This window comes from Anopheles darlingi, chromosome 2 (assembly GCF_943734745.1).
Source record: "Anopheles darlingi chromosome 2, idAnoDarlMG_H_01, whole genome shotgun sequence".
Lineage (NCBI taxonomy): Eukaryota > Metazoa > Arthropoda > Insecta > Diptera > Culicidae > Anopheles > Anopheles darlingi.
Genome location: NC_064874.1, coordinates 20,462,092 through 20,473,493, shown reverse-complemented (window position 1 = coordinate 20,473,493; position 11,402 = coordinate 20,462,092). Strand labels below are relative to the sequence as shown.

Below are 11,402 nucleotides of genomic sequence, written 5' to 3'. Positions count from 1 at the left end.
CTCCAATTATACTGTAAATTGTCATATTCGGCTGGATTGATTTACGATCGCAGCAGAACAATCGGAAAAGGAAGGTCACCAAGCGTTGAAGGCGGAACGGAGCAAATATCCAGATTCAGATTGCAGCTGTAATGTATGGCTCCTGCAGAGGAATTTTACCGGATACCGGAGCGTACAATTGAATCACAACCATAAACGCTATTTATTGCAGATCGATCAAAACCCGAACACGTCCGTCCATAACGAATTGGGAACGGTTTCTGGTGTGGTTTCAATTAAGAAGAAAGCGCAGAAACACTGTCGAAGACAAAGCTTCCGGAACTAAAACAATGCAAAGTAAAGAGCAATTTTACTGCAGGCAATTTTAGGCAGGCCAATAGCACAGTTGCACAATGGAGCCAATGTAAATGGGAGAAAGAAAAGAATAGTATTTGAAGGAGAGATAATGTATAGCAGGAAGTGTATGAATAGAAGAAAATTCAAAGCAGTAAACGATAAGATGCCTTAACAAAGAATGGTTAATCCAATAAACAAGAAATCTCGTTTGCCAACGAGAGGAAAGACAAATAATGACAAAAGGAAATTAGGAAAGATTACGAAAGGAATAACATAAATAGAGGCATAAAGACATAAAAAAAGAGCAAAACGAAACTAAAAAGCGGAAGACAAATGAAGCGTAAAGCAATTCAAATCCTAAAACCAACAGAATGAAGCAGTAAAGGAGGGATAAAGAAGAAAGAACACCAGAAGAAGAAGATGAAAAAGAAGAAATAAGATTAGCGAGCGGAACAGTTCACAATGGAACCATTTAACCAGTTCAATTTCCAGAAGAAAAAAAGAAAACATAGCGCAAAACAATCATTAAAATACGGAAGCAGAAGCACACCTTCACGCCCAGCAGTTATCCAACTATTCCGTGGCCCGAACGTGATGCGCGTACGAAGCAGACCCGACTCCACCTGCTGCTGGTGCTACCATAGATGACAATAGATGCTCCAACTACAGCCACGGACACCTGACAGCAGCGCAAACCGCTGCCGAAGGAAGGGAACCGCTCGGTGACAAATTGACCATCGACGCGGTTCTAATGTAGCGGAACTGGCGAATTTGCACGCCCAACTAGGGGTGCCCCTCCAAAAATTGTCGTGACATCCAGCACCGCGAGGACCGCGAACTTTTAAACGTGCCAGGTCGCACCCACGGTGACACATAACGCGTGTGTGTTTATGTGTGTTTGTGCGCGCGGCTAATGCGATTAATGTGTGGAAGGAGAGCGCGGGGTAGGGGGTAGTGTAACCGGTGCGGAAAAGGGACGATCGAGTAATCGACTCAATCAGCGGTGCGACGGTCGTGAATAGTCGTCAGTGGACCTTTCGGACAATGGCACTTCGCGACGCGGGTTTTCTTTATGCTCTCTCTCTCTCTCTCTGCTCTCTCTCTGCGCCTCACCGCACACCAACACCTCGCGCGATCACCTTTAACCACGGGGAGTGGCCTGGACGAAGGATGCTCGCGGCGGTGTGGTGCAGCTGCGGGCGCTTTGTCTTAACTAATATGACACGCTGAGAATAAATTACTTTCGGGACGTTTCGTTTCGCGTGACGCCAGAGTCGTCAGGGTTTAGTGTACAGAACAACAACAGAAAAGGAGTGGAGAGAAAGAAGCTGGTAAACATATTTGACAAAAGCGTTGAACACCCCCCCTCCCACAGCCGACCGTAGGTCCGGGGGTCATAGATACAGCTCGAGGGCCGTCTGCTCGTTGAAGCCCGTGTGCAGCAGCTCGTTGAACGGGTTGAGCGCATCGAGATGGCTGAGCGGACTCAGGCAGGGTTCGGACAGCTGCAGCGAGTCCGCGTCCGACTCTAGGAACAGACCAAACTCCAGGTTATCGTTTGGTACCACCGTGCTGTCGCTGGGTGCGTTGGGGCAACCGGGAAACCCGTGCGGTCCCTTCAGTCCCGCCGTTACGCCCGGACTGAGGCACCGTTCGGAGAGGATCAGCGAATCGTTGTCCGACTCCAGCACCGAACCAAGATCCACGTCCAGGTTGCTGAGTGGATCACCGGTCGTGTCGAGACCGGGACCCGGGTCAATGGTCGGATCCGGGTCAATCGTTATCAAGCTCGTCGGTGTTTCGCCCGAGGTCAACGTCGGTTTGACCGCTTGACTGTTGCTAGCCCGGCCCGGGAGCTTCCGGGAGGAGGAACGCGTACTGCTCGCTGGTGCGCTCTTTTTCGCTTTACTCCCACCGGTGGCACTCTTTTTGCTTGCACTTCGTTTCCGCGAGTTGTTCCCACTGGCCGCACTGGAGTGTCCGGAGGTTGTCGTCCCCGTTGTGGTCGTCGTACTGCCGCTGTTGCTACTGCTGCTGCTGCTGCCGGCAGGATCGTACTGTAGACGAACCGGAGAAAGATCCGGTGATCCGTACCCGTGCAGCAGACCGTCGCGCAGCAGCAACCCCTTCTGCATGACCTCCCGTTCGATCTCGTTGTGGTTGATCATGTCCAGATCGTTGTTGTTGTCGTAACCGCCGGACGCTGGCCGTTCGCTCGACAACATATCGCTCAGTATCCGGATGTATTTCATCGCCATCCGAAGGGTGGTGATTTTGGTGAGTTTTTCACTCGACGAAGCACCGCCACTGCTGCTACACTGTTGTGGTGAGCTAACCGGTGAGCTGGTACCACTCGTCCCCGCCACCGCCAGTGGCACGGCCCGGCGAAGGTTCTCGAATGCGCTGTTTATTTCACGCATTCGACTCCGTTCGCGAGCGTTTGCCGTTTTCCGACGGTACTTGCTGAGGGGTGCAGCTTTGGGTTTCGGTTTCTCTTTCGGTGGTGGTTTCTCCTTCGTTGTCGATGCTCCTGTTGATGATGTGCCGGTTGTTGTCGATGATGCGGTTGATGCTGCTGCTGCCGCCGCTGCCGTCGCCGATGCCGCCGATGTCCGATTGGTGTTGCGGGAATCGAGCGTTGTGCGGCGGGATTGGCGTTGCCGGAGTGAATACTTTTCGTCCTTTCGTATCTCGGATGCCAGCGTACCGGCGGCATCGGCCGCCAGTGGTGAGTAGCCGATGGCGTGGCCATGGCTGTTGTTGTTGTTCGCATCGGCCATCGACGCTTCCATCGATGGTTGCTGGTTGTGCGTCAGTGCTCGTATCGATTCGATGTTGTTGTGACGCATTTTGGGCGGATGGTTGGGGAAATCGGATCCGGATCCGGTTATTGGCACATTCTGCAAAAAAAAGGGGGAAGAAGAGAAAAAAGAGAAAACATTCAAATCGATTGTTTACGTTGTTTCGGCGCCATTTGTCGCTAAAGGGGATTCCGGGAAACCGGCAGTACATCCTCGTGCCCCGTCCTCGGTGCGATGGCGTTTCATTGTTTGAAACCCCTCGACGCATTCCGTTCCGACATTCCAGGGCTTTGCCCTTTTGTGCGAGGGCATCCGGAGCGCCATCCGGAGCGATCGTGAAGTGACAAATGGTTCCACGGGTCCGATCGAAGTGATCAACCCTTATCCACCGCCCCCCGGGAGGAGGGAACCCGTCCTGTAAATCATCGACAACAATAGTGGGCCCTTCCTGGTTTGCTGCGCTCCTTTCTGGCTCCCTTCTGATACCTTCTGACCTCTCGCAACTACTATCTCACGCCACAATTCTCTAAAGAGCACCGTTTTGTGTTCGCATTTTGCGCTGGAAGCGTCTTTTCACCCAACAACGATGATGATGATGATGATGATGATGGTGGTGGTGGTGTCTGACACTTGACATCGGCGTATCGATTCGGTTGACGGTTTGAGCAAACTGCTAACTGGTCGCTGGTCGATTACGATGAACGGCCACACTCTCGCCAATGATTAATGGTCATTGACACCGAGAAGGGCGAGAGCGAGCTGGCGGAAGGGAGGAGGTCAGTTACTACATCACACCGATCCGTTACAACTTGCTCGTCGGTGATGTGGTTGCTTTTGCCGTTGCTAGGCAGCGGAACTACTACTGAGTCCACTCAGGCCACTCGTCTACCGAGGAGGGAGTCGTATCTGGGCGTATCAACGTAGGCTGCGGTTTCAAAGCAAGCTCCTCGACGTGTTCGTTCCCAGCGTCCCAGCAATTAACCTTGGCCAGCGTCTTGGCTGACAAAGGCGCGTCGAGGGCCAAGAGCTGTGAGCTCATCCCGCAGAGAGAGAGCCAACACACATAACCTAACAAAGATATCATAACGCGAGGGCGGTGTGCTGGCGCCCACGAAGGTCTTTAAGGTGCTGCTGGCTGGATGAGGAAGGCCGACTGAAAAAAATGGAGGAATTCCAAGACACGGCATCGTTTCTGCGGTCACAACTTTCGGTGTTTGATGTGTTTTGTTACCAAACCGCAACCACACTCTCTGTGTTGCGTGAGGAAGCGTCTCTTCGCTTCAGTAGCGTGCGAGATCCGTCTCATCTCGGGGGATGCGTGGACCTTGCCTGGAAGCTGTACTGGTCGTGCTACTGCTGCTGCTACTCTTCAACAGTGCTACCGACTGGTTGTAATGGCTTTTTGTGGTTACTTCAAGCTCGAGAGACATACTTTATGAGTCACTCGCTTATTTGGAATCCCCTGTTGGGCTGTTACAGCTTACAGTTGAAGTTCGTGTCAGGTAATAACCACAAGACCTCAAGTCCTCCGCCAAACCGATCTTCAATTTGCGCGACAAATTTCTAGCGACAGCTCATTTCACACCAAAATCGTCGCCGAAGCAACGCACCGTCGTCGCCGATTTAAGTGACTAAACGAATCGAAATCGCAACGATAGGTTACCTTGGCTGCGAGTTGCATTCTGAGCATCCGCCAGATGGACGACAGATGGAGGAAGCTGTCAACCGGTTTGCAATACAATTGGCGTTGGCCAACCGGGGACCGTACCATACTGTGATGATCGATCGATCGTGAGGGATTGCAAATGGTGCTGCTTTGCGCCGACCTCACGATCCTCGATCACTAATCGTATTTAGGCGGCTTAGGGGGAGTAGTTGCCTGTAGCGCCGATGCACGTGCGGCCAAACGGTACAGTCCAGCAACGTGGAAAACATTCGAATGTTCCTTTCGAACGAAGTCGCTATATGTATTCTCGGAAGAGGTGCAAAAATCCCGGTGTCTGTCTGTCTGTTTGTCTGTCTGACCGTCTGCCGGTCCACCGGAGTGACCCGTCCCGGTCGAGAATGGCCATAATAAAAATGTTACTCCCGACCGAATAAGGGAAGCCGGGACCGATTATTGCGGTTGTTTCGATCGACTTCTGCCGGACCCTCCAGGGGCTACCGTTTTCGGGCAGTGGAAGAAGCGGTTTGGCTCGAAATGGTCAGCTATTTCAGGGAGCCGGTGACACCGGAATTCAGCAAGTGTCGATCGGTCCCGTCTCCCTGGTCTGACCTTACTGGACTGGCCGACCGATTGGCCGGCCGTTGGGGCTGCATTTGAGGACATTGACTTCTTGCGGTTCTCGCGATCGAGCTCGCGGCGAAGAACGATGCACCTGTATATGGACGTCGTCTTCCAACGGGACTGGACGATGGCGAGGCGTTCGATTCTCACCACTGCAGTGAGTCCTGGCTCGATCAAACGATCGACTGTAACCGATACTGTCAATCGATGGCTTCGAACGTATCAATCAAACATCGGATCGGATCGGATCGGATCGGATTTGCGCGTCGTCCACGGCATCGCGAATGTGTGGACACCCGTCAACGCGTTGGTTGGCGAATGCGTATCGGCGAGTGAATGCGCCTCCCTGGTGCCGTTCTTGCCTTGCGGCCAGCCGGAATGCCAGCAATGTTTCATAATTATGTTTTCAGCGAACGGAGGAAAATGGTGTGCACGTGTGTGTGTGTGTTTAGAGATATGGTCCGGGCTACTTTTTTGCTACCCCTTCGATACCGTCAATTGAGTTACCTGGATCAAAACAGCATCAGGTTGATCGCTCTGCGCGGCACAATTTATGCTTATCGCTCGGCCGATCGGATTGCGCGATCGCGGGAATGTTGTTGATAAAATAGTTCCCTCGATTCCCAGCAAAAACCGCCGGGCCCCGAGTTTGAAGCAATCTTGGAGCACGCTTGAAGTGTTTTGTAGACCAGCAAACCCACACGCGCACGCCTTCATATTACAAACGAATTTGCAATTCGCCAATATCCGTCGCCGTCGCTGTCGCTGTCGCCGCCGCCAAACATCGTGACTTGACGCGACATTTGAAAAGCACTCTTCATGTCACGCACCGCCCCAAAACGGAAGGTCATTGCGGTGGGCGCAGTACGACAATATGACACAAATTGAACTGACCTCCACACTCACACACACACTTCGGCGCAGGGCGGCTGTGTGTTCGCTAACGAGCTGGCCACGATCTTTGGCACGATCGCCTGGCTGGCGTGCGGGTGCCGGACGAAACAATTACCGAAAACTGTCCCGAAACTGTCCGCCTCGGATGACGTGCGTAAGGCCACCGCGGATGCCACGAGGACCGCGAGCAAGCCAAGCGCCGCCCGGCCCGCAGTTTGCCGCTCGCCCAATCACCGATCGTGATCGGCCATCTCGCCAGCGCAATGGTCCGCTGGAGTTCCACAGAAATCGATAAAGCGCGCGAGCGCGCGCTCCGGGACCGCCAAGGCTGCTGCTGCACCGGAGAAAGATTTCTTGACGAGCCGCACCCGCACCCGCACCCGGACCCGGACCAGCACGTCTGTCACCGGGGTTTGCGGTTTTGCAGATTGATCGAGAACCCCTTCGGTTGGTTTTTACCCGGAATTCGCACCAGCAAACGTGTCCCTCGCTCCGACAGCGGACAGCGGATTCCTGGGAAACAGAAGCCGCGTGCGAAACGGGCGCGCTTCACGTAACCTACTTTCGTACGATCGTGGCGTTCGTTGGAAGGGTACGTCATTCCATCTGTCGTCGGCGTCGTCGGCGTCGGCGTCTTGGACGAGGCCACCGCGCGTTATATGGCACGGGAGCCCATGTCTCTGACACTCGTCTCGAGGCACGTACCGATCCTCTGTCATCCGCGAGATTGTCCGAGCGGGCCCTTGGGGGCTCCATGAGTCACTCGCGACCACGGTCCACGGAACGACGCCCGACGCCCCGGAGGTCAGTAGCATAATCTGGCTCTGTTCGTCGTCCGTTGGCCGATTTGATGGCCTACGACCTACCACCGGCCGACGATGGCGATGGCGCCGGTCGATGGTGGCCGAAAGGCGTGCAAATACTCCGCAAATGGGTGTCACTTGTGGGGCGAGCAGCACGCGACGGCGTTTAAGGTTTAAAGGAAACGACAAACCAATGGTCTGGAGAGATTGGAGAGATCGTTAATTTAATTATCTGCCATCTGCGAGTGCGATCCGTACTGCGATGGTGGCTGCAGGCGTGTGCGGAAATGACGAAAACGTGTAAGCAAAGGGTTATCGGACGTTGCTTAATCCATGTACCAGGGTGAAATGAATGCTTAAATGCTTTCTTCTGCAAGATCATGGCGTTTGCAAAACGAACAGAACGATCCGTTGCATACATGATTAAATGACAATCAATGAGTTTGACACCGTCCCAGACAAAACGTCTAAAGCATTGTGATAGGATATCAAAAATGCTTCATTTTGTATTGAATGTCTGACTTCATTTTTTGTAACATTCATTAAACCATCAAAAGAGCCCGAAACATGCACTAAACTGGGAAAAAAAGTGACATACCTCGAGGACATAACCTCAAACTGTGACGTCACGAGCTGTCATGCGTGACGTTGGCAACTGCAAGGCACTTACTGTGCTCGTTACTTGCTAGATACCAAGCAATCAAACTGCACTTTTTCGTTAAGGAGCAAAACAAAAACGAAAGCAAATTGGCAAGGGAACCAACGCCTGATGCCGATGCCGATGCCACTGTCGTACAAAGTTAATTCGAAAAGCAAATCCCAACAGCCGCGCCGCTTATTAACGGAATGACAGATGATTTACACGCTTGCTTTGTTTGCGCGGCGATTGGCGACAACACGCGCACGTTCGCGACTTTATGACCAGCGGTCGGTCAGTCAGTCCGAGCGGCGAACCAGAGAAACAAAGCATCGGCATCGCCAACGCCAAGCCCGGAGTTTTGACCCCGCGACGTACGACATTGGGCCCTCCGGGGGTCGCGAAAGCATTCCGCAAGGAACGCGAAAGCAATTTTACGGACATCAGCCAGCCCTGGGCCTGGGCCTGGGCCTGGGCCTTTGGGGCGGAATCTGCGTGGTAGCAAGTTCACCGACAGTCAATCTTTCCCCGTTCCCCCGTCCCCGTCCTTGCCGTCCGTCCAACAATATACCATTGCCCGAAATGCACCTAAATATGCTTCCATCATCATCGTCGTCGTCGTCGTCATCGTCATGATCCGGCGCAAAGCGACTCAGAGCACAGATCCATCGAGCTCCGAGCGATTCGCGGCTGCATCATTAGCGGCAAACGGAACGGACTTCGGAAGGGTGGTATCGTTAAGGTGAAATGCCGGCCAAAGGGGAACGCCGGCCGCGTTGTCCACCACCACCGCCGGGCGGCGATTTATGGAATCCTCTCACGTGCGATGCGACGGCCACGAATCGACGACATTTTTAGATCGTGTCAAGCTGATTGGGGAACGCCTTGAGGCGGTGGCAACGGCGGCGGCGGTATCTTTGAGAGGCGACGGTTGCAACGCATCCGTGGCCGTCCGTCTCTTCTTCGTACTTCACGATTGCCACGATGACGCGTGACGCAGCACGCCAGTCGCCGGCCTTCCTATGATGTACGCTGTTTGCACTTGCCTTTCAGCGTCAGGACACTGGACACTGTTGACCACGGACCAAGTCAAGACACGTAAAGTGTGTCACCAGTGCTTCGGGAGCATCTTGTTTTGTCTCGTCTCATCGCTCTCTCTCACTCACTCTCTCTTTCCACGTGACAAATCTCAGTGTTCCGCGAGAAGCGAACGAGAAGCACTTTAAACGTCTCCTCGATTGACCGACCAACGGATCGACGCGACTACAAGGCGGTCGCCAAGTAGTTTATTCAAATGGGTTATCTCGCGCACACATCAAATCAACAAATTACTCGACCCTTAATCAACCGCCGGCACCGGCTCCGGTTCGCGCACCGGCCATTGAGGACCCCGCCAGGTCTCCCGCCAGGTGCCGCTCCGATCAAAGATCACCGAATTCAAGATCCGAGATGCGATAACCGGACACTGGCCCGGGACTGTCGGTCGGTCGGTCGCCAGTAACAGTGATTAGCAACCACACTGACAGAGTGGTCCCCGCCGTGGTCATCGCCGTGCATTAGCAGTTAATGAACAACATGAAATCCAATGATCCAGGTTTCACCGCCCAGTGCCTTAGCCCCGTGGGCCCATCAGATCAGGTGGCTGACGGATCTTAACACCACCGGGGAAAAACCCGTGGCTGCTTCGGTCAGGTCGGGCTGCTTGCAGTAGTCCAAGTCCAAGCGACAGACGACTGGCCGCTCGATCTAGCCATCGACTGACATCGACAACTACTGTGACGAGATAATTCGGATTACGGAGATCCGATCCGGCGATAGGGCGGGAGCGAGCGAGTGTACTGGCTTCCCTGTCGCAGGTCTAATGCGTTTTGATTGAGATGTCAATGTAAATGATGATGATGATGATGATGATGGTATGGGACTGTAGCGCAGGAGGAGAAGGGCTGCTGCTGCTAACTGCCACCGCAACAGCGTCGCCAGATGACAGCTCCCAGATAACGCTCCTCAGGAGAGTCCGGACGTTACACATTTAGAGGTTAGGTAGGTAGTCCGTCCCCATCTGTGACAGGTATTGTGCTGATAAGGGATGCTGAGAGGGCTTACCGATTGATTTTATCGTGACCGAGTGTTCCGCGCTGTCAGAGACATTACTGAAAATAGACCAGAGGAGAGGAGAAGAGAAGGGAGGATTAGAAAGAGACAGATAGATCAATCTGAGCGCTCATTCAAGTGGTTTGAGAAGTCGAGAAGAAATGGAACTCCCCTAGGTCTGTTTGATCGTGCGTTTTCTGATGCAAAATGGCGATACCATAAAGGCGGGAATTTCGACCTCGCGTCGGGGTTATAAAAAAGCCGCTGGGATGAAGCTATCACTTTGATGACCTCATGACACGATCGAGAGAGAGGCAGAGAGAGAGGGAGAGGGTCTGAGCGAGGGCGGACGGCTCGTGGCCACGGCGCAGGTCGTGCAAATTTACAACCAACATGTCGCCCATAAACTTTAATTAACCCGGCCTCATCCCTTTCGGAGAGCGTCTCGTCTCTAATCCGAGCGCTTGGCCGCTCGGCGTCAGCTAGACTGCCTTGAGTTTGTTTTTCGTGTTTGGCCCCCAGACGTCAAACCGGGAGGGGGGGTGTCATCCTCCTTGAGGAGCAGACGAGCTAGAAAGTGGCCATTGAAGATGTCCGCGCTGCAGCTGTGGCGCCGAACGTTGGAGCAATAAACCGCTTGTTTTTCCCCATTTTTGGCAATTTTGGCTCCTTATCTCATCGCGAGGAGGAGGAGGAGGAGAAGAAGAAGGTGGAGAAGCAATTCCGTCAAAAACCGTTTGACAATTAAGTCTATCAGAGACGCGCCACCATCCGTATTAACGCGAGTGGCGCGCTCGTGCCAGGTTTCGTTCAATTGCAGTTATCCCCCTCACGGCCGGGGAGAGTGCCAGAGGTAGGATTCCGGACCGCTTCTGGTGCGCGAGAGAGACCACATTCCGGCCGTGCTGCTATGTATTGGCGACCAAAGTGAACGGCAACAGCAGCAGCAACAGCAGCAGCAGGACGCCATCATCACGCCTCACACCTTGCCGTCGCCATCGCCATCGCCGTACGGCGCCTACTACTACTACTACTGCTTTGCGTTGCTATCACCGGCGCGGCGGCTCGTGAAAAGTTGTCGCCATCGCTGTCGCTGTCGAAGTGTTGTTGTCATCCTAAATCAAAGCGCTGCAGCGGCACTTGTCGCGACGACCAAAGAGAAGGAAAAACGAGGGCCCCTCGTGGTCGCGGAGTGTCTTGCGGAGCAACGACAGGTGAATTTCGGAAGGAAAGTAAAACGGTTCACCGCCAGTATCCTTGCTGGAAACGCACGCGCGCGTGCTCGCGTGTGTGTGTGTTTCTGTCAAAGTTGGCTGCGAAGCTGGCGAACGGCAATTAAAGGCAAACAACATTCGCATTCGGTTCGACCCGGGGGCCAGGGCGTATGCTGGTGTTATGCTGGTGGGGGGGGGGTTTGGTGGCAAGGTTTCACCTTCACCCCATCGCCCCTTCTTTTGGGTTCTCTTTTGCTTGCAACGACAACGACGCCGTCGTCGTGGACGTCGTTGTCGTTTTCGTCGTTCGGCGGGGATAAGACTGATAAAACGAGTGAC

At 53.7% G+C, this 11,402-nt stretch overlaps 1 protein-coding gene across 1 annotated transcript in view; it reads right to left on the bottom strand.

Moving 5' to 3' along the window:
- Nucleotides 1-751: 751 nt before the first annotated feature.
- Nucleotides 752-11,402, bottom strand: part of LOC125948880 (helix-loop-helix protein delilah) — a 24,546-nt gene continuing 13,895 nt past the window's right edge. The window contains exons 2-3 of the mRNA XM_049675402.1: nucleotides 9,862-9,908; nucleotides 752-3,236 (exon numbers count right to left, since the gene is read on the bottom strand). Coding sequence (XP_049531359.1) covers nucleotides 1,731-3,185 — 1,455 coding nt within the window. The 5' untranslated portion in view covers nucleotides 3,186-3,236; nucleotides 9,862-9,908 and the 3' untranslated portion in view covers nucleotides 752-1,730. The remainder of the gene's footprint in view (nucleotides 3,237-9,861; nucleotides 9,909-11,402) is intronic.